At 57.3% G+C, this 22910-nt stretch overlaps 1 protein-coding gene and 1 long non-coding RNA gene across 4 annotated transcripts; one reads left to right on the forward strand and one right to left on the reverse strand.

Moving 5' to 3' along the window:
• Positions 1 to 21: 21 nt before the first annotated feature.
• On the reverse strand, positions 22 to 19747 carry CERS1 (ceramide synthase 1). Of its 3 annotated transcripts, XM_060144828.1 has the most exons (8): positions 19367 to 19720; positions 16873 to 17032; positions 12290 to 12470; positions 9933 to 10094; positions 9307 to 9454; positions 8966 to 9075; positions 868 to 1323; positions 22 to 209 (listed from the first exon to the last, which is right to left on the reverse strand). In XM_060144828.1, the coding sequence occupies exons 1-8, from the start codon at positions 19613 to 19615 to the stop codon at positions 158 to 160; spliced, it is 1518 nt and encodes a 505-aa protein (XP_060000811.1). In that variant the 5' UTR covers positions 19616 to 19720; the 3' UTR covers positions 22 to 157. The 3 variants fall into 3 exon arrangements, with proteins under 3 accessions (XP_060000811.1, XP_060000813.1, XP_060000812.1); XM_060144830.1 differs by lacking the exon at positions 22 to 209 and having other exon boundaries at positions 1201 to 1576; positions 19367 to 19738; XM_060144829.1 differs by lacking the exons at positions 22 to 209; positions 868 to 1323 and adding an exon at positions 5948 to 6859 and having other exon boundaries at positions 19367 to 19747.
• Positions 19748 to 20311: 564 nt separating this feature from the next.
• On the forward strand, positions 20312 to 22080 carry LOC132518666 (uncharacterized). Its single transcript, XR_009539928.1, has 3 exons — positions 20312 to 20450; positions 20961 to 21064; positions 21869 to 22080. It is a non-coding gene; the product is annotated as an uncharacterized LOC132518666 (long non-coding RNA).
• The last annotated feature ends 830 nt before the right edge of the window (positions 22081 to 22910 follow it).

Below are 22910 nucleotides of genomic sequence, written 5' to 3' on the forward strand. Positions count from 1 at the left end.
CACCTGCCCGGGGCCCGCGCCCGCCGGCGCCACGCTCAGCTCCCAGCCGCCCGCCGTCCCCGCCGTCGCCTCTGTAGCCGCGAAGCGCAGCTCCAGGCGGGCCTGGCTCGGGCGCTCGGCTGGCTCCACGGCCGACAGGTCGAAGACGACGGTCCACTCAGGGCACTGTCCCGCAGCTGAGGCGGGCTCCGGGGGCCGGGCGGCCGCGCCTGGGGAAGAAGGGAGAGGGCTCGGCTGGCGCTGGGTCCCCACTCGGTGCCGACCGGCCCGCGAATGGGTCTTGGTTGGGGACAGCGGGGGAAGGTGAGCGACCGGAGCTGGGGGTCGCACCATCTGTTAGAAGGCGTCAAATGGTGTGAAGCGGCGGTGGGTGAGGGAGATGGAGTGGGGGCAGGGCGTCACTTGCAAGGAAGAGGCCCCGACCAGTGTAGGGCGGCCAGCCCGCCGTTGGGGACATAGGCGGGGGTGGGGAGGTGGGGGGGGAAATGAGCGAACGCATGGGGCTAGTGGGGAAGCGATGCTAGGGCGGGTGGCATCTGCAGGAAGGCATCAAGTGGTGTGAAGCGGCAGAGGGGGTGGGATGGAGTGGGGGTAGGGCTTCAGCTGCAAGCAAGGGGCCCTGCTCGGTGCAAGGGAGCCTGGCCTTCGGATTACTCCCCCACCCCATCCCCTGTCCCGGCAGGTGTCCACGCGGAGGAGCTGAGGGAGTTCAGAGGCCCAGGTTGCTTGCGGGCTGGACGGGGAGGGTGGCGACCCTCAGGGCTCTCCGGCCTTCCTCACGCGCCGCTGGAGGCTCGTGGCGGGCTCGGGGCGCCCAGCGGGGTATCGGCCTCCCAGACCCACGCCCCCAGCGCAGACCCCACTCACCGCGGTCCGGGACGTGGCGCACGATGTTTCCGGCGACCCCCAGCTCCTCCACATGGCACGGCCGCAGGGTAGTCCCCAGGGGCGTCCTCCGAGGGCCCGCCCTGGCCTCCTGGTGGTCCCGGCGGCGGAACAGGCGCCACATGACAGGGGGTACAGGCCGGGACTTGGGGGCGCCCCGGGGCACGTCGGGAAACCCGAGAGCCTGGAGTAGGGCGGCGGCGGGGCCCGGGGGCGCGGGGGCGCGGGCCGGGGGTGACGAGGGCAGCAGCATGGCCAGTAGGAGAAGAAGGACGTGGCGGCCCGGACGCCGGCACAGCGGTGGCATCATCGTCACAGGCGGCGGCCGGGCGAGTGCTCAGGGGCTGGTGGGCTCCGGGACCTGCGGGCTGGGGGCGGGACCGGGGTCCCTGGAAAGACCTGGGCCAGGTCAGGGTCTCGGGGGGCGTGGCCGCGATCCTGAAGTCGAATAGGGACCAATCACGGGGGCGGGGTCTGGAGGGGGCGGGGCAGGGGTCCCGGGAGTGGCCAGGGCGGGGTGCGTTGCGGCGGGGGCGGAGCCTGATAGGGCCAGGGTACAGGGGGCGAATGGGGGAGCCGCGTGGCTGGTCTCCGAGGGCGAGGTTGGGTGGGGCTGGGTCCTGGGCGGCGGGGCCGGGGTCGAGGGGTTCAGAAGCGCTTGTCCTTAACCAGTCCATTCCTCAGCGGCTTCCTGCGAGCCAGAACCGGCCCAGGTTAGCCTAGGGACCCCACGCCACCACGTAGCACCTCCCACCACCGTCCCGCCCTCCTTGCCCTCCTTTTCCCAGCCCCGCCCCATTCTTCCTCCCAGCCCACAAGGCCAAAAGACCCTGCCATCTGCCTGCTGGGCAAGTGGTCCCTGCTCCTTCCTACAATTAAACCCTCCTCTCCCCTCCCCCCTGGGCCACCCGCGGCTGCTGGAGGGCAAAAGTCACCTACCAACCTCTGCCTGATTTAAGCCCATCGCCTGGACCTGCACCAGCGCTTTATCCTCCTCCTCTCCCAGGGAGGCAGAACTGGCCAGAGCCCCCGGCTATCCCACCGGGCAGGCTCCTCCCCAACTACAATGGCCCTACCAGGAAAGGCTTCCCAGCCCATGATTCTCCATCCACTGCCCTCTGTCTACACCTGCCACAGCCCCTTCTTTGCTTCCATGTCCTTAAAACAAAGTTATGTAGTGTTTTAAAACGAATCAGTACTGTAAGATCCCAGAGAAAGACCCCTAACGTCTAAACAACGTTCATGGTTTGCATATTTCAAACTGTCTACAAAGATGTCTTCTCCTGCACCTCAATTTTCCAAAAATGTGCCACCGAGATCGCTCCCATGTGCACTGATGATCTTCCCTGCCTGTGTTAGTGGCAGGTCTCTGGGGTCCCGACTGGGAGGGGACCTGCACCCTGGGGATCTGCCCAGGCCCACCTTACTGGACTCAACAGGTCTACCCCTGCCCCTCACCGCTATTGCCATCACTTGCTCGGTGTTGTGTCCTGTTTAACTGGCCAGCCTGCTGATGCCAAGACAGCATCTCCCCGCAGTCTTACGGTCACGGCCATTGACCATTCCTATTCCCACGTATGAGAACTCTTCGTGCCTTTGCACATGGTCCATCAGTCTCTGCTAAAGTGAATTCTACAGTCTAGTTTATGTACAACTGTATTAAGTTTTCTGAGCCAGTAATATATTCTCACGGTCTAGACCTCAGAAAGCATAGAAAACTCACAGTTCAACCGAGCGGCTCCTAGGGATCTACCACCCTTTGACTTCTGTGTATCCTCAGATACTAGCATATGTGCATTACTGTACCCTGCAGCCCTTTGGTTTGTGGAGCACTCTAGCTCAGAGACCGTTCCATATGAGAACGTAAAGACTTTCCTGGAGAAGATGGTCTCAGTCACTTTAGTTTGCTCTTCCCTGGGGCTGGAGCCACTGGATGCCCCTTCCTGGGAGCACACCTCCCGCCCTCGGCCCACTTCTCCGTGGGCTGCTGTTTTCTCTCGCTGCCACCGCGGGAGCCCTTTATCTGGGAGATCAGAGATAAGCCCCCCGTGGACCTCCCATCTGTCCTATATCTTCAGCTTTGCCTGTTGGTCTTTTAGACAGAGCAGAGGTGGGGTTCCCAGCTTCTTGAGTCTTCCCATAGTTCAGTTGCTGGACGGCACAGTCTCTCATTTCGACTCTTTGATTGCACAGCTTCCATTTCTGCATCAACATCTTTGATGCTTTGGGAGTTTGCACTGGGGGCTCATGCGAGATAAAGATGGTTACCAAGCAAGCGTCCCATCGACAGTTCTTCCTTCCCTCCCGGGATGCTTCTTTGCTAAAGTTTGATGGGCTCAGCTCTGTTCCCACTGTTTTAATTCCTATACTTCTATAGAAGGTTTAATACCTCCAAGGATCCGTACCCCCGCCCTGTGCCTCTTTATCAGAGCTTTCCTGTGGTGATTCTGGTTTGTTTTTCTGCACAAGCTTCCAAGTGCCCCCTCCCTCCTCAAAAACAGTGTATTTGCGGGGGAGGGGAGTACCCAACTAGGGCGAGACGGCCTCTCTGCAGAATCAGATTTACACTTTTTCGTCTCAGTGCACCACAGCGGGAAAGAGAAAATCAGGACGAGGGTGGAAGCTGCAGGGGGATGTGGGCAGGCAGAGACTCGGGTGGATTCTGGATGTTTCCTTGAGGATAAGGAGGAGAGGGAGAGACGGGGGGCTCCCTAGGGTTTTGCAAGGTTTTCACCCTGAGTTGCCATCAAGTGCGATGGACAAATGTTCACGAGAGGTAGTTTGCGGTGGGAATGGGGGTTGATTCTGGATATTTAGAAGGTGCTTGGAATGTCAAGCAGACACTGACACAGACAATGGCACTCAGAGGAGCACTGTGAGCTGGGAGAGAAACTTAGAAGTCGGGGTGGATTAAGTGAAAGGGCCCTGGGAGAGGGGGAGGCCAGATGCGGAGCAGGAGGGCACTAAAAAGTGAAGCGGGAGCCCACGTGCCGCAACTAAGGAGACTGCGAGCCGCAACTAAGACCCAGTGCAACCAAGTAAATAAATAAATACTAAAAAAGAAAAAAAAAAAAAAAAAAAGAAAGTGAAGCAGGGAGCAGAGGCAGACTGGCGATTGCAAAAGGAGAGGTTGGGTTGGGTATGGGGTTTCTTTTGCGGGGGTGACAAAAATGTTCTAAAACCGCAGTGATGGTTTCACAACTCCGTGAATGGACTAAAAACATTGACTTCTACACGGCAAATGGGCAAATTGCATGGTGTGTGAATTCCATCTCAATAAAACTGTTCAAAAAAAGGCGGGGGGCAGTGACCACCAGATTTGTTTAGCATCAGTGGAGCGGACAGGAGTGGTCTCGGGGTGGTGGGGGGAAGACCCCAGAGGGAGCTGGGTTCGAGAAGGGAGGAGAAGGGGGTGCTGGGCTGTAAGCGGAGCAGAGAGAGGAGGTTTCTCTTCTTGATCAGAATGTCCCTGAGCAGGCAAAGGGGTGGACATCGGTGGCCCGGGACGGTGGCCTCAGAGGGAGACGGACCATCTACCAAAGCAGCCAGCCGGCACTAGAGGGTGGATGTCCTCATCCGGCTACCCCTGCTTTCCTGGGGACACGGAAGCCAAGTCATCGGGTGAGGGGACAATGGTGAGGACAGTTGGTGGCCGAGGAGAAGGAAGAGTCTCAGGAGATCAGGCACTGCCCAGGCATCGCTGAGGACCCCTGGCCCCCATTAGTGCTGCAGCGAGGACCAGATGTGCGGGTCATGGCTCTTCAGATACAGCGGGGGCAGCTGAGAGTGTCACGGAGGAGAAAGCCGGTGTACGGAGGGGTGGGGTAGCCTCAGGCAGGTCAGCAGACCCAGAGCGGGGTGAGGGCCCCCGATGGATGGCGGTCCCAGCAGCCCAAGAGAACGATGGGGGCTTCAGACCGAGGTCGTGACCAGGGTGCAGGGGCCACTGCAGGGGGCCGAAGACAGAGGTCCAGGAGGGGCCCCATGGAGGGGGTTCAGAAGAGAGAACCAGCAGGAGCAAAGAAGGCCTCAGTGCTGCTTTGCCACGTGATTTGTTCTCCACTCCGGGGTCCTTCAAAGTGGTTCTCAGTCATTGTTTTCAAATCTAACTGCATTTTCATCATACGTGGTCTGCACGATCCTGGTTCTGAGCAACGGAGGTTGCCCCTGGTTTTTTTCAATTTTGAGAAGTGTTCCTGTGCTTAAAAAGAACATCTGTTCTTGCTTCGGAGCTGCCTGATGAGGAACGTGGACTTTACCTCCTGTGGTCCCATCTCGCCACAGTTTAGGGCTGCATCATGCGGATCCTTTCACATCAAAAATTACACCTTTCTCCTCCTGTCTTTTTTTTTTTTTTTTTTTTTGCGGTACGCGGGCCTCTCACTGTTGTGGCCTCTCCCGTTGCAGAGCACAGGCTCCGGACGCACAGGCTCAGCAGCCATGGCTCACGGGCACAGCCGCTCTGCGGCATGTGGGATCTTCCTGGACCGGGGCACGAACCCGTGTCCCCTGCATCGGCAGGCGGACTCTCAACCACTGCGCCACCAGGGAAGCCCTCCTCCTGTCTTTTTACTTACAACTTTTATTTATCCTGGAGTTGAAGTCTTTTGACCAGGTCAGAGATGGATTTATTTAAAAGCCCAGTCGCGTAATTGTCATGATTATTCCATGTGTGTTTATTTGCATGCGCAATAGTTGAGATTCTACCCTCATTCTGCATTACTTACCCTGCTTTTTCTAGCTTTCCTTTCCTGCATTTACTTTGTTGTACCTGTTTTTGGTTCCATTCTCCCCTCTACACCCTAATAGTGTTAACATAAATACTCAATATAGCCCAAAGGTAATGCCCTACCCTCCTGCAAAATGCAAAGCCACCAATCCTGTTTCAATAATATTAAATATTTCAGCTCTAATTTTTAAAAATCTCTCAAATTAGGCATTAAAAAATTTTTTTACCCAGATATGTATCAATTTCTCTGCTGATCTATCTCTTGGGGTAGTTTTCTGAAATATTCTCCTAGAGAAGATCTGTGAATGGTAAGCCTTCTTAGTTCTTGTTCCTGCGGATATCCTTTTTTTTTTTTTTTTTTGGTGGGGATGCTGGGGACCAAACCCAGGATCTCATGCAAGCCAACAGGTTTCCTTTCTCTTGTGTAACTGTTTTTAAACTTGTGTATAAGAGTCACAGTTTCTTGTTACTTCCTTTCAGCATTTGAGGTGATATCTGACTCCAGTCTTCCAGCTTCCCTCGTTGCTGTTAGTCTGTCACTGTTTCGTAGGTCATCTCTTCTTTTCTGTAGCTGTTTCACATTTCACTATGATGTGTCTGGGGCCCGGATGCCTTTGTATTCATCCTGCTTATGATTTATGTCTTGTCACTTTCTGGAAAAATTCTCAGCATTATGTCTTCTCATGTTGTCTCTCCCTGTCTATCTATCTCCTATTAGGACTCAGCCACATAATTCTTACTATTCTAGCTGTCATATTTTCCATTTGTTTAGGCTGCATCCTAGGTAATTTCTCCGCAGCTTTCAATTCACTGATTCTCTTTTCAGCTGTATCTAATCGTTGGAGACTTAACGTCTATAATAGGTTGAATGGTGGTCCCTAAAAGGATATGTCCACATCCTAATCTCTAGAACTGTGACTGTGACTCTATTTGGAAAAAGAGTCTTTGTAGATGTAATTAAGTGAAGGAATTTGGGATGAGATCATAGTGGTCTAAATCCAATGACAAATGCCCTTATAAGAGCCAGAGAGACCATTTGAAGACAGGAAATGGAGATTGGAGTGATGCAGCCACAAGCCAAAAAACATCTGGAACCCCCAGAAACTGGAAGAGGCAAGGAAGACCTTCAGAGCAAGAGTGGCTCTGCTGACACCTTCATTTCAGACTTCTGGTCTCTAGAACTGTGAGAGAATAAACCTCTGTTGTTTTAAGCCCCCTAGTTTGTGGTACTTTGTTACGGCAGCCCTAGGAAAGAAATATATTTAACATCCAATGCTGTTTTTCATGGTCTCTCATGCCTTTTACATTTTTAATAAACTTTTCATTTTAGAATAATTTTAGATTTGCAGAGATAGCATAAAGAGCTCCAGGGTAGCCCTTGCCCAAGTCTCCCCGAACGTTAACATTTTATATCTCCACAGTGCATTTATCACAACTAAGAAACCAATGCTAGAACATTGCTATGAGCTAAACCATAGACTTTATTTGAATTTCACCAGTTTTTCCACAGATGTCCCTTTTCTGGTCCAGGATCCCACATTGCATTCAGTCAATCTGAGCTGACGGTTCCTCAGTCTCTTGTTTTCCATGACCTGACGATTTTGAGGTGTCCTGACCAGCTCTTTTGTGGCACATTCCACATTCTCATTGCTTTTTATCCCATCTTGTTTTATACCCAACTGTGCTAACTCTAGCCATCCTTAGGGACCAGGTTCTGCAGGTGGTGCCCATGGGGCCAACCATGGCAGCATGTCCCCAGTCCCCTGTCATTTCTGTATGGAGTTTGTTCTTTGCCATCCTAGTGGGAATGCTGTCATTTGGGGCTGGAGGCGCCAGCCTCCCAACTCACATTCTGGCTGGACATTCTTGGGGGAGACAGAGCAGGGAGCAGGGTGGAGCTAGGTGGTCTGGCTTGCTCTTTGCCTTGGGCTCTGCGTTTACAAGGACATCTCTAGGAGTTCACTGTTTTACAGCAGAAAGGTCTTTCAGTTTTAGATTTAGCCAAGCAGGTGCCTCCCCAACCTCACCCCTGGAGTTCTCTTTAATCACTGTTTCTTCTGGAAGCCTCTGAGGGTTGGTCAGACTCCTTGGTGAGACCTCACTGACCTCTACGCGCAATTCCCAACTCAGGTTCGCTGGACATCGACAATCCGACACCCTCAAAACTAGACTCCCAACCCCCTACCCCCACCGGTGCACATGGTCCTGCCCTGAGTCCCATCTCGGTAAATGGCAGCTCGAGCCAGAGGTCTTGGGTCATCTTTGAATTTTTTATTTCTATTTCACCTACATCCAAAGCAAGTCTCGTTAGTTCTACACCAGAGTTGGGATCTGACCACTGGGGTGACCTCACCTGCGGCCCAGCCCTCTTGTGTCCACAATCCCTGCTCACCTGCCTGACTCCCCTCTAACCTGGGCGCTGGCTTTTTGGCTGCTCTGGCAATTCCCCCAGTTCTTTGCTCCCCTTCTCATGTCTTTCAAGGAGATTTTTAAAAAATCTCTGCTTCTCTCATCCTCCTCCCTGCCCATTCTGACCCACACCTCACTGCACTCTGAGCCCACTGCTTCCCCGAAACCATCTTTCCCAGGTTGGTCACTGATGACCTCCCAGGGGTCAAATCAGAGGGTCTGCTGGGGAGCGCCCTGCGAGCCTTCAGCAGCCCCCATCTCAGTGCTGCTCAACCACTCCTCACATTGACTGTGAGGCGCTGCACACCTTGGACCCTGCTGGTCATCCCAACCCGCCTCCATTCACTCCTGGGGCCCCTCCAGGCCAGGGGCTTTGGGCGCCATCTGGCTCACATCCCAGGGCTGGCAGTCCCGAGGCCCCTACCTCCAGGACGGTCGAAGAGGCCCCTTTGGCTCGTCATCCCTACAACTCCCCCCTGGGCCCGAACCCCCGGCCCCATCTCCTGCTTGGCTGACCAGTGGTTGCCCCGCTGGACCAGGGAGTATTAGCCCGAACAGAGCCCGGGCTCCCTGGGCCGCCCATGGCACCCCCTCACCGCCCCCTTCCACTGCCACCTGCTTAGAGGTTGCCGTCAGGCCTGGAAAACAGCTGCTCCTCAGCACTGGGCTTGGCCCTCACGGCTCCCACCACCGAGACCCTGATTCTCACCCCTCACCTCTCTACCCCCACCTTCCTCGCTGTCTGTCCTGACAGCATCTAACTCTGTCGCTACATCGTCCATGGCGTTATCGCAGTCTCTCTTTTGGATGCAGGCTCCGGGGGGCCAGCGTCGGCATCAGCCTCATCCGCTGCCGTGTCTCCGGGGCCTACCCACAGAGCGCGCTCGATCAGACGGACGTGGTTAACGAATGAACTAGGGCTGGGGGCCCCTCCACACTCACTCAGCTTTGCTGGGCTTCGGGCTCAGGGCCTCTGCTGTGTCATATTCCCGCACGTCCTTCAGCTCGCGCACCTGGCCCGTCAGCACCTTGGCAGCAAAAGCCACGATGTACTGTGGGAGGGGAAGGCACAGGTGAGAAGAGAGCCCCGTCCCCGACCTCGCTGCCCTCCTGATGGCTGGGTGCTCCTGCCACCGGCCCTTTGCACGTTGCCTAACGTGCCCCTCCTCCCTGGGAGTGCGTGAGAAGGGCGTGCACCTGGAGCGCCCCTTGGGGACGGGGACCGGGACAGGACTGGCATCTGAGAAGAAAGGGGTGGCGAGGAGTTGTGAGCGCCAACTCACCAGGAACCAATAGAGGTTCATGAGCGTGAGCAACAGCAGGAGTGCGTTGAAGAAGAAGTAGAAGGGGATGTCAGGCACCGACCGCAGGCTGCAGTAGCTCGTGGCATACAGGACCTTGAGCGGGAACCAGTAGAGGCGGAACCAGAACCTGCAGAAGGGAGGGGCGCGTCGAGGAGGCTGTGGGGGAGAGGGGGAGGGGGAGGGGAGGCCCCTCCCTTCCCCCCAGTCCCTGTCCTGTCCCGTCTGGACTCATCCATCTGCCCCTGCACATCCTCACCCATCCATGTCTCCTTACCCCACCCTTGTTCATTCCTGCCCAGCTGTCTCCATTCCTGTGCTGTCCTTTCCTGCCCAACTTGCTTATTCCCAACTCGTGCCCTCTGCTGTCCCACCAGACCCCGCCCACATCACCCTGGCCCTGTCTGGCCCCTCCCACCTCACCAAGCCCCCACCCACCTCACCAGGACCCACCCCTTCCCTGCCCACCCGCCTCTCTGGGACCCACTTCCTTCCTGCTTGGCTCCACCCACTCTCATAAGCCCCACTTCCTTCCCGGCCTGGCCCCGCCTACCTCCACCAGGTCCCCTCCCCTTCCACTAGGCCCGCCTCCTCCCCTGCCGACTCACCAGCTGAGGCTGAAGCTGAGACAGCCCAGGTCTGCAGCCAGGGCGTGAAGCCGGTGGTGGGATCCCCCGCGGGACTTGAAGTAGACATTGAGCTTGGTGAACTCCAGCTGTACGTCACTGATGTCATGCAGGAAGAGCACAAGGATGCCCACCTTGTGGTACCTGAGGAGGAAAGCGGGAGAGGAGAGAGGGCTGGTTACCCTGGGACCCCTACCCGCACCGAGGCTCCCAAGCACAGGCCCCCTTGGCCACCCCTCCAGGCTTCCCGTGGGTCTGTTCAGAGCTGTCCTCCCTGGCCCATCTGCCCTGCCCAACCCCCCTTCACAGGGCTAGGTCAGCAGTAACACCCAGGCTGCACCCGTCCTGTGGCAGCCACACCCCAGGCTCAGGAACCTCCCTGGAAGTGCCCTCTCTGATCCTTCCTCATCTCTGTGACCTCTGACCCTCCATGACCCCTGACCCTCACAGGCCTGGGTCATTCTGTGTCCAGATACCCCACACTTTCAACATGACTGCCTCACTGATGCTCCCAGGTTTGTACATTTAACCTGAACACTGCTGCAAACTGCAGACTTGCCTGGGAAAGGCCGCACCCCCACCAGGATCTGACGAAGGCTGGAGCCCCGTCCCTATCCAGCCTTCCGCCTCACAGCTGCTTGGTGTCTGAGTTCAGCCTGGATGTGGCTGTGCACCTCTGTCACCGTCTTCATGCCCACTCTGCCCTCCTGACAGCCACAGGCTGTTCTCATCCCCTAACATCCCTGGTGTTCCCGGAGCCTTCCTTCACCAACTTTCAGTCTCGGCTCACCGGTCACCCCTGACCACCCCACCTCACCTCACCACCTCTGCAGTCCTTATCTTCCGACTTGAATTTTCCATAGTGATCACCTTCAAACAAACTGTTAGTTCTTTTCTTTCATGGTTTTTTTTTGTGGGGGGGTTGTTATCTGATTCTACCCTCTAGAGCAGGGCTGTCTAATAAATTTTCAAGAATGATAGGAATGTTCTAAATCTGCATTGTCCAATACAGGAGTCACCAGCCACATACTGGGCTGAGGTACAGAATGTGTGATTTTATTTAAGTTTAATTAAAGTTGACATGACCACCTGTGGCCAGCAGCTACTGTGCTGGAGGGCACAGCTAGTCCAACAAGAATAGAACTTGAGGGGCTTCCCTGGTGGAGCAGTGCAGGGAACACAGTTTAATCTCTGGTCCGGGAAGATCCCACATGCCGCAGAGCAACTAAGCCCGTGCGCCACAACTACTGAGCCCACATGCTGCAACTACTGAAGCCCACGCACCTAGAGCCCATGCTCTGCAGCAAGAGAAGCCACCGCAATGAGAAGCCCGCACACTGCAATGAAGAGTAGCCCCCACTAGCCACAATTAGAGAAAGCCCACGTGCAGCAACAAAGACCCAACACAGCCAAAATAAATAAATAAAATAAATAAAAATAAATTTTAAAAAAATGAATAGAATATGAGCTGTATATGTCGTTTTAAATTTTCTTTTTTTAAAATTTTTTTTTGAGTTTCCATGTTCAATTTTTATTTTTTTAATATCTTTATTGGAGTATAATTGCTTTACAATGTTGTGTTAGTTTCTGCTGTACAGCAAAGTGATTCAGTTATACATATATATATATTCTTTTTCATATTCTTTTCCATTATGGTTTATCATAGGATATTGAATATAGTTCCCTGTGCTATACAGTAGGACCCTGTTGTTTATCCATCCTACATATAATAGTTTGCATCTGCTAATCCCAATTTCGTTTTAAATTTTCTATCAGCAGCGTTTAAAAAAAAAAGTAAATAGGAAGAAGTAAAATTAATTTTAATAATATATTCCAATTGACTCAGTATATCCGAAATGTCGTCATTCAACATGTAAATGACATAACAAAGGGACTGAAAGATATTTTCACTCTCCTTTACCCTTGGAATCAGGGTGGCTTTTACACATACAGCATGCTGTGGTTTGCACAGGCTCTGCCTTGAAGCACTATGACCACGTGTGGTGGCCACAGTGGGCTCTGGAACATAACGTTTTGTCTACTGTGCTCACGGCTGTGCCCCCAGCAGCACCTGCCACATGGCAGGTGTTCAGTAAACACTTGCTTTGTGACCCAGCCAAGGTTGCCATCCAGGAGGAGCTGGAGGGGGACAGATGGGGTGGGGGCAGGTGGTGCCTCTCTGCACCTGTTTTGCCCCATCACTTCAGAATCTCTCTTCAGAAACCTCTCCCACGGACACCCCCATACCCCCCACCCAGGCATCAGCCTCTGCCCTGTGCCAGCCTCTTGCCACTGCTCACGCCAGTGCCCTCCACACTCCTGTCCCCTCCTGGACTCACCGGAAGGCATAGGACGAGATGATGAGGACCAAGGTGACCACATGGTGGATGAGCATGACCACTGAGTCCTTGCGCCAGGCATCCAGGTACAGCGTGGCGTAGATGGAATGGCCGTAGAAGCTTCCCTGTAGTAGGTAGGCAACTGCGATGTCCCGTGGTACCGCCATGCCCGTCTTCCAGTCTGGGGAGGGCCAGACCGTGCCGTCAGGGACCTGCAGGGCCTCCGGGACCCGCAGGCGACCCCGAGCACTCCCTCAAGCCGCGCATGGGTCCTCTGCATGCTGGGCGTGCCACGCATCTCTGCAGCTGTTCTGGTCGCTGGTTTTCTGTTACCCATTCTCCACCCATCATTGTTTATGAATAGGCATTACTTTTTAGAACAGTTATAGATCTACAGAAAAAGGTGCTCCTACCCTGAAATTGGTCCTTTGCACAATTTCCAACTGTGCCCCAGGCCCCCTTCCCCGTCTTCTCTTACCAGGCTCGCTCAAGACACCCGGTCCTGGGTGCCGCCCTCCCAGCAAATCCCCAAACCGATGGAGGCTGCCACCTGCCTTGCTGTGCCGGCCAAGCAGCTGAGGCAGAAATCACACACTTTCCAACGCCCATGAGTGCGGGCTCTCCCGCAGAGCGGGCCCGGCTCCACCTCCCCTCCTGCAGCCACCTCCTGCCCCCTGCCCCCGCACATGCGCCCACCCGCACTCAGGCCTCGTGCCTTTCCAGGGGACATCGCTCCCCCCACCATCTCCGCCTCCCCTCCTCAGTCCATCACCGAGGACTCTGCCCGAATCGACCTAGAACTCCAGACTGTGCCCTGCTGTCTGCGGCTCCTTCTTTGTCCATCCCCCGTAACGGCCTCCCTGGGCTCCATCCCCGGTCTCCTGTCCCTCCCCCTCCAAGCCTCAGTGATCTGGAGCTAGACCCTCAAGTCCCCCTGGAGGCCAGCTATCCCTTAGACGCCTCCTATGCTGCCACCTCAGTGACAGCCCTTCGTCTGTACCCTGGTCCTGCCTGCAACGGAGATCCACTTGGACCTCTATCTGGGGGTCCCTCTTCGGTCCCCACCTCCACTCACTTGCCCTGCCCCCACTGCCCCCACCCTGGTCCGGGTACCGTCATCTCCTCCCAGCGCTGCCCCAGCTTCTCCCGGCCTCCAGAGCCTATTCCCGACTGTCCATTCTCCCCACAGCAGCCTCGATGGCTGTGAATACACAGACCCCATGATCTGGCAAGTCCACTCTTGGCCTGTGCCCAAGGAAACTGAAAACAGGGACTCAAGAGACCCCCGTATACTCATGTCCACAGCAGCACTAGTCACAATCATCAAAAGGGGAACAGCCCAAATGTCCATCAGCAGGTGACTGGGTACACAAAATGTGGTAAATCCACGTTTCGTGTAGCCACATCATGTGGAATATTATGCAGCCCTAAAAAGGAAAGAAGCCTTGACACACGCTACAATGTGAATAAACCTCAAAAACATTATGCTGAGTGAAAGAAGCCAGACGCAAACGGGCACATGCAATCACATACCAATGATTCCATGTATATGAAATGTCTATAGAACAGGCAAATCCATAGAGACAGAAAGCGGATTAATGGTTGCCAGGGGCTGGGAGAGGGGGGATGGCAAGCTGCTAACGGGGACGGGTCTCCTTTTCGGGATGATGGAAATGTGCCGGAACTAGATAGACACGGTGCTTGTGCAACACTGTGAACGTGCTAAATGCCACTGAACTGCTCACTTTAAAATGGTGAAGTTTTAAAAGTTGTGGTAAAAATATATATAACATAAAATGTACCACCTTAACCATTTTTAAGTTTAGTAGCACTAGGTATATTCACACTGTTGTGCAACCAATCTCTAAAAGTTTTTCCATGTTGTAAAACTGAAACTCTGTTCCCATTAGACACTCCCTCTCCGTTCCCCCTTCCCCAGCCCCTGACACCCACCATCCTACTTTCTGTCTCTATGGATTTGACGACCCTAGGTGCCTCACATAAGTAGAATCACACAATATTTGTGTTTCTGTGACTGGCTAAAATGGTTAATTCTGGGAATTCCTTGGCGGTCCAGTGGCTAGGACTCCGTGCTTCCATTGCAGGGGGCATGGGTCCAATCCCTGGTCGGGGAGCTGAGATCCAGCGAGCAGCACAGTGCGGCCAAAAATAAATAAATAAAATAGAATGGTTAATTCTATGTTATGTAAAGTTTACCTAATTAAAAAACATGAAAGACACCTGACAGATCACTCATCCCCCTCTTGAACACGTCCAGGGCTCCCCAATTGGGCTCAGTAGCAAAACTCACACTCCTGGCTGGGTCTCCCCCCACGTTCCGTGCACAGCCTTGTGGCAGTGCTGCAGTCAGCAGAGAGGGGCCTCCCCACACCTGCCAAGTGTCTCTGTCCCTCTTGAGAAGGAAGGGACGCGGAGGCACCCTCTGTGGAAACGCGACACCCTCTTTTCCACCTATCACACTGGCGAGACTGCTACAGTGGAGAGCACCCCCTCTCCAGCTTTGGGCCCCAGATCTGGGGCAGAGGGAAGAGGGCAGCAGATAATTCCCCATCTGGGCTGCGTCTGCACCTCCCTGCACGTTGTGGGGTGAGGTGGGCCGGGCTCTGTCTGTGGACCTCCAACCTCCTCTCCACACACACCCCGCCTGCTGCTCTGGCCTCTCCATGTCACTCCTGCCTCATCCCCCTCCCTGATCTCCAGGATCAGCCACCTGGGCATCCCACACCCAGCTCCTGGTCTCCCCCAAACCTGCCCCACCCTCAGCCCCCTAGACCCTGGGGCCAGCCCCATCCTCCTTCTCTCTCACACCCACCTATGGTTTGGCAGTGAATCCTATCAATTCTGCTTTCAAAACATTTTTTTTTTTTTTTGCGGTACGCAGGCCTCTCACTGTTGTGGCCTCTCCCGTTGCGGAGCACAGGCTCCGGATGTGCAGGCCCAGCGGCCATGGCTCACAGGCCCAGCCGCTCCGCGGCATGTGGGATCCTCCCGGACCGGGGCACGAACCCGTGTCCCCTGCATCGGCAGGTGGACTCTCAACCACTGCGCCACCAGGGAAGCCCCAAAACATTTCTTAAATCAGCCACTTCTCTCCCCACCACAACCCTGTCCTGGGCAGAGCACACCGGCTCCTGCCCTCAGCCCCACCCTTAGGTCGTCCTGTCAACGTCCCCCCTCTGCTCGTGGCCCTATGGTAAAGACCCCCACTGCTCCCACCCCACCTGACTGGGCTCCTTGCTGCTTCTGATCAGCCAGTAGCGTGTCTGTCCGACAGTGGCCTTTGCATTTCCCATCTGCCCCAGGTTCCTCCCAGTCCCCACTCAAAAGTCACCTTTGGTGGGACCATCCCCATCCCTGTAGAAAATGCCCTCCTCCCCACCTCCTAGACACCCCACATCCCATGCTCCTCTGCTCACTCAAATTTCCTCATCTGCACTTATCACCGTTAACAGATTTCCTGTTTCACTTTAACAGATCTGTCACCCCAAAACACAGGGGTGGGGGGCTTTCTCTGACCTACTCACAGTTGTGTCAGCACAGCACCTGGTACACAGTAGGTACTCAGTAAGCGTGCCTGCAGAGAAGCAGCTAACTTGCAAGTGTGCTATCACAGCATAATTTATAAGCAGGAACCAGAGGCAACTCCATGCTCGAAACTTCAATTACAGAGAGAGAGTTCAATTACAGTTCATTCTCATAAAGGAAAATTGAATGACAGCTCAAACCTCCCCTCTAGGGATTTATGACACGGGAAATGTGCGTGTGTTACACGGGAAAAGTGGCCATGTGGGCAGCATGGTCACAAGACAGACAGGTGCAGCGCAGGGGTTCCATGCCCAGCTCCCTGGTGCCACCAGGAGCCCTCCCAGGATGTTTATATCACACGGCAGGAAACACATCCATGTGTGTCCCTGATACACAGTCTGGGTGGTCAGCACAAGAGTAGAGAAGCCTGACCCCTCGTCGTAGACTGAGTTTTCTACATCGGCCTGCCGGTTGGTAACAGAGGACACTGCAGTCAAATTTCTGCCCATCCCACCCAGGGCTCAGGCCTTGATGACACCCACGTCGAATCCAATCAATGGATGCAGCCACTTCTCACCACCTTTATCTCCTTGCCAAGCTGGTCCAAGCCACATTGGTCCCTTGCCTAACCCCTGGGCCCAGCTCCCCTCCTTACCCAAGATTCATCTGTCTCCACATGGCAGCCAGAAGAAGGTTTTTTATAATCCACAAACCCATCCCATTTAGGACGAAACTCAAGCTCCTGCCATCCTCCTCTCGTTCCCATATTATCAAGCTCATGCAAGCCCCAGGGCCTTTGCACGTGTTGGACTGCTTGCCTGGGCCCACACAAGGGGTCCCCTCCTCTAGGATGTTTCCCTGAGTCCTGACAGGGACAGGTGCCCCCTTTTCTGGCCCCAGGGCCCCTTCATCACCCTTGTCTCAGAGCAGACATCCAGCATGGGATGTCTGATGAGTGTCCAGCTCCCCCATGTACCCTTCTCTGAGTTCAGAACAGGGCCCTCCCCCAACCTGCCCCATCCCTGCAGGTCCCCTACCATAGAAGACGGAGGGTGGGTCGTGAAAGAAGGGGTAGTCAGTGCCGAAGAGCAGGTAGGTGCTGTAGCTCCAGGCGCCCAGGTAGAAGAGAAACTTCCAGGCGCTCTCAGGCATCTTGGCGGCATCTCTAGGCTGGAGGCGGCACCGCTTGGCTAGGGGCTACGGGTGAGAAGGCGGGCGGCCATCAGCACTGGTAGCCAAGGGCCGCTCCTCCAGGGTAGGGAAACCAAGGCCCAGGGACTCCCCAGGCCAGGCAGTGCCGGGCCCGGTACCCACAGCCTCCTGGAAAGTAACCAGAGCCCACGTGTACCTGCCAAGGGCTAAACTTAGTGCCCAGCTGTCCAGCCGCAGCCGCAAGGGGAGGGGAGTGATGGGGGAGACCTGGGCGGAAACGTTGAGGGGAGGCTGTGAGGGGAGGAGGGGGACACGTGGGTGTAAAGCAAGGGAGACCAGTGGGGTCAGTCCAGGGGACTGGGGGGCTTGGGGGGTCTCAGGGGGAGCTAGAGGTATGACAGAGAGGAAGAAGGATTAAAGAGAAGACTTGGAAGGGGCAATGGGAGTGAACTGGAGGGGAATATGGGGGCATCCGGGGGAACATGGGGGGCTGGAACCCTAGCAATCCCCATGCGGGAGGAACTTGAGGGGAGGGGGTGCCTCAGAGGAGGAACTGGGGAGACCAGAGAGGAACGGGGCTGGGGAAGATGGGGTGGGTAGGTGGGGGAGGACATGGGAACTCAGGGGAGAAAAGGAAGAGAGGATGGGGCAGAGGAAGAAAGAGGGTCAAGGAAAGGACACCGCAGATGGGGGGACCTGAGGGGACAGCAGGGAGGGGACAAGAGAAGTGGGAGCATGCAACGGTGAGGCATGGAGGAATTTCAGGGACCCAGCGCCCCTGGAGTCCTGGGGGCAGAGCCTCAATCTCTCTGGGGGCGGGGCTCCAGAGCTGCCGGCCAAGCCCCGCCCCCCTCCCCTAGGCGAGGCTGAGGGGGCCGGAGCACCAACAGTCGCCATGGAGACAGCCAGAGCCAGCTCCGGTAACCCCTGGCAACCACACGACTGCCAAGAAGATGAGCTTTGGAGAACGAGGCAGCCCCTCCGCCCGTTTCTTGGGAAGGGCGAGCCACGAACTGGAGTGAGTGCCCGACGTCCAGGGATTCTAAAAGTGAGGGGCCCGTGACCTTGCTGTCCCCCACCCAGCTCCCTCAGGAACGTGGGGAGGAAGCCTGCTCCACCCTGGTAGTCCCAGAGCAACCATATCCCCCTCCTGGGCTCTGGCCCTCGTCCTCCTGGACCTCCCACTGCCCAGCTGGAAACTGGGAAGGTGGGGGAAGCAACAAAGCAAGATTGGGACCAGGGCTCACCTACGGAGGGGCCATAGTCATGCCTGCCTCCCCCTCCCTGGAGCAGCGTGGTGGCTGGGGTCTCTAACCCCCATGTGGGTCATATGGGGGTGGGAGTGGGGACAATGGCAGCCAGACAACACCCCATCCCTGACTTAACAAGGGCCAGCCTCTGCCCAGCCAGCAGAGAAAGGCCCCTTTGTTGGCTCCAGGCACTCTGTCCCTGCACCCCCTGCCACCTCCAGTCAGACGGGCGGAGTGACCCCAGCTGGTCCTCAGGGAAGTCACAGCCAAGCTTGGAGCCCAAACGCCTTCCAACAAGCTCCCATAGAAGCGACCCCTCCCCAAGGATGGGAGGGAGGCCAGGCGCCAATGTCACCCCACAGTCACTCTCCAGCTGGGGAGGTGGCCTTCCCAGGCTCGCCGGAAACTGAGCAATTCGGTGGCGACCCCTTGGAGCCCGCACAGTCCAGCTTCGCAGACCCAGGCCGTGCCACCTCCCCCAAAGGCTGCGAACACGGCGTGGCCAGGGAGCCCAGGCCTTTGCATCCCTTGATCGGAGGGTGGCGCTGACTCCAGACAGACGAGCGGCAGCGACTGGGCAGCTCCTGCCTCTTCCCAGTCGCAGCGGACGAGCCAGTCCCGCCGCCGCACCGACCCCGGACACCGTACCGGTTCCGAGCGCGCCCCAAATGACCCGGAGGCGCAAGGCACACGCAGCCCCTGTGCGCCGAGCCTTCCCTGCCCGTGTCCTCCGCTCTTCTATACCCAGCTCCGCTAGGTCCGAAAGAGTGCGCAGCAGACAAGGCCCTCCCACCGCCCGGGGCCCCCTTGTCCCGCACTGACCGAACCTGTTCCCCCACATCTTGAGCATCCTACCCTTGTCAGGGTCCCCACGTTCCAGGCTTCCTCCAGCCCGGCCACACCCCCACATCCACTCGCAACCCCACCCCGCCCTGGCCCAGAGGGGCACGCGTCGGCCCAAGATTACGCGTCCCGAGCTCCTCCAGCCTGAGGCTCGCCACGTTCCAGTCACCCTGGTCCGCGGAGACATAAAGGGGCGCGCGGCGGCCCTGGGTCCCCGCCCCGGACTCCCTAACATTCCGGCCCCCCAGCCCGGGACCCCCACGTCCCAACCCCCAGCAGCACTTACCCGAAAGAGGCGCGAAGTGGCCGCCGAGCGCAGCGCGGTCCAGCCGAGTGCGCAGAGCGCCAGCAGCAGCAGCTCGGGAGGCGCCAGGTGCGCGTGCTCGGCCAGGCCGCGGCGCGCCAGCCCCCAGCCGCAGTCCGCGCAGCCCCGCGCAGCCGCCAGCGCACTGCCCCAGCCGCGCTGCACCAGCTGCGCGTAGCTAGGCATGGGCTCAGGCCCCGCCGGACCCGCCGCGGTCCCCGCCGCCGCCATGCCGCCCGCTCCCGGTCGTCCCGGCAGTCTGCGCCCGCCCACGGTGGCCGCCGGAGCCGCGCGCCCCGCGTCACGCGCCGCAGTTGGGCCGGGGGCGCGCTGGCCGTAGCCCGTGGGACGGAGGGGCGGGGCCAGTGCTAGCTCCGCCCCGCAGGGACGCGGGGCCGGGGCGCGCAGGAGCTGGGTCCCCCGGAGGCAGCAGCGGCGACCTCGGGCGTACAAGTCCTGGCATTGTCGCGCCGCGTCCTGGAGGCGGGCCAGCGATCTGGCTCATTTTCCAGTGGAGGAAACCCAGGCGCGGGGGAGGGGGGCGACCGGGGGGGGGAGGGGGTGTCTGCCTGGCGCCCGCCTGACCTGAACCCGAGTAGGGCCGCAGCAGCCCCGTGTCCCCATCCCTCGTCCTCGCTTGGATGTCCTTGCCCATCCTGGGCTCCTTCACCCCACCAGGCTGTGTCCACAACATGGGGCAAGGTGAGCACCAGTAAGCCGTGCCCAGGACCAGCGATTCTCTCTTTCCCAGGCCCTCCAGCATGCTTCTCTTGCCCTGTCCCACACTCAGGCCTCACCATCCTCCCGCTTGAGGGCCACCTGCTGCTCTCTGTGACCCTGAGGACCTGGCAGGCCTCCCTGAAGCGGGTTAACACAGGCCTTTAGGGAGGCCAAGGGAGTGAGTGCCCATGTGGGGGAACTCAGGCTGGATCAAGACCACCACTTCATTGGGACCACCCCCCTTGATCTTCCACTGTACACCGACCAGGCCCTGTGTCCAAAGCCCCCAATGGCCATCACCAAAGGCACCGGTCACCTCTTGGGGACATCGTCTCGCCTGCCACTGGTAGCCCTCATCCCAGCCCCAGGACTCCCGAACGCCTGTGCTCGCCCTTCTCCCCATCTAGGAGTCCTCCCACAGCCTTCCGAGGTGGGGGGAATCAGTGTGTGCCCTGCAGGAGCCAGGCTGGGTTCCATATGGCCACCAGCCTGACCTGACCTTCAGGTGCACAGGTGAAAACAGAGAGGGGGGGTCAAAGGGGCCCTCATCCCTTCTCCTTTCCCTCATCCTCTGTCCTGCAGCAATCCAATTCTCCCCACCTTCAAATGTTCCCAGAATCCAGCCACTTCTCTGCACCTGTACAGCCTTATGCGACCCTCCGCCACCCTTGTGCCTCCTTCCTAGTGTCTCGGCCTCCTCCTTACCCCGCTCAGAGGCCAGAGGAAACCTACCTGTCCCTCCTCTGCTCACAGCCCTCCATAGCTCCCATCACACAGAGTAAAAGCCCATCTCCTCACTGTGACCCACAACCTATCCTCACGCCCTTCTCTCTCCATCTTTCTCCTTCCGTTCCAGCCACACTGGCCTCATAGCTGGAGGTGGCTCTCCAACACCCCAAACAGTCCTGCCTCAGGGTCTTTCACCGGCTGTTCCCTCTGCCTAGAACGCTGTTCCCCCAGGTATTGGCAGGGCTCCTCCTTCACCAACTTCAGGCTTTACCTACAAATGTCACCTGCTTGTTGCACCTCCCTGATCCCCCCATCAGTCTTCTCCTTGGCACTTGTCACCATCTGTCCTGCTGTACCTCTTACTCATTATTTTTGAATGTGCACTCCATGTGGGCAGGGGTTCATCTGTCCCGTTAACTAATGCCACAGCCAGCGTGGCAAGCAGACGGGGGCTAAGGGGTCCCGGGCTGCTGGACATGCCCTCATAGGTCCAGTCGGGCCTGTGGGGCAGCCCTGTACCATCCCAACCACCCACCTCTGCCCTCCCGCCCAGGCACTATCTGGTCACTATGGTACCCATCAGTAATGGGAGAGGTGCCCCCAACCACCAGCCCCAGCCCAGCCTCGAGTTTCATTTTGGCAGGGCCCACATAGGAGGCTGCCAATGTGTGGGTACAGAGCGGAAACAGAAAGTGGCTCCTGGTGCTGGCAGCTGAGAAACAGCTCCGAGGCACCAGGGGCTCAGTGAGGGGCTGCCGAGGTCCCAAGGATGGCACCCATACCCTGCCCCACCTGAAAGGGCAGGCCTCTTCCCCAGGGAGCTCATCTCAGCCCTCACTCCCCCTACACACCACTGCCCCTGACTGATGCCCCTGCCCTGGGGCATCCGCGCCAGGCAGGGAGGGGCTGGGGGTGGGTCCTGATGCTGGGGGTCCCTTGCTCTCTGTCTTGTCTTGGCAATCAAGCACAGGGTTTCCCAAGGCCACCTCCAAGGCCAGGCTCTCGGAGCCCAAGTATCTTTCTTTCCCTACCCAGACACTGGCCCAGAGACAGAGCCCTGTCCAGCTCACTGAGTCCAGTGTGGCCTCAGGGTCTCTGCACAGGCTGTTCCTACTGCCCAGGATGCTCGTCGCCCCAGAACCTGTCCTGGCAGATCCTTCTTCTTGTTTTGGTGGACACAGCTCAATGGTGACCTCATCCCAGAGGCCTCTGCCATTCCCCTCCCTCCCTCTGTTGTTTAGCTTTTTTTTTTTAATAAACGGATTGATTGGCTGCGTGGGTCTTCGTTGTTGCATGTGGGCTTTCTCTAGTTGCGGCGAGCGGGGCTACTCTTCTTTGCGGTGCACTGGCTTCTCATTGCGGTGGCTTCTGTTGTTGCGGAGCACAGGCTCTAGGCACGCGGGGTTCAAGGAGTTGCACCACATGGGCTCAGTAGTTGTGGCTCGCGGACTCTAGAGCGCAGGCTCAGTCGTGGCACACAGGCTTAGTTTCTCTGTGGCGTGTGGGATCTTCCCAGACCAGGGCTTGAACCCGTGTCCCCTGCATTGGCAGATTCTTAACCACTGCACCACCAGGGAAGCCCTTAGCTGCTTCTTACCGAGGGGCGCTCACTATGCATTTCTCTCTCTGAGCAGGGAGCTCGGTGCTTTGGCCACAGCAGCGCTCCGGCACCCACAGCAGCGCTCCGGCACCCACAGCTCCGAGCACAGTGGGTCTGTCTTGGCTCATGACTCACCACAGGGCAGCAAGGAGCAGGGGTCTGGGCGGCTGATGTTCGCTCCTGCGAGGACCCGGTACACACCCTCCCCACTTGGCTGAGCCTCAGTGCTCTGGCACCCTCACCACCTGCAGACCACCCAGGGGTCCTGCGTTCAAATCCTGGGCCCCTTGTGATGGCTGTGACTTCTCTGTGCTGCAGTTTCCTTGGATGCCAACTGGGCTTGGGGGACATGGCTATGCCGCCTGCAGCTCAGCAACATGAGGTGGCTGTTTGAGGGCAGGGGAGTCTGTACAGCTGCTGCTCACAGACCCTGGTCACCAGGGCCCCCTCCCAGCAACAGCCCTGGGTGATGGTGCC

This window comes from Lagenorhynchus albirostris, chromosome 3 (assembly GCF_949774975.1).
Source record: "Lagenorhynchus albirostris chromosome 3, mLagAlb1.1, whole genome shotgun sequence".
Lineage (NCBI taxonomy): Eukaryota > Metazoa > Chordata > Mammalia > Artiodactyla > Delphinidae > Lagenorhynchus > Lagenorhynchus albirostris.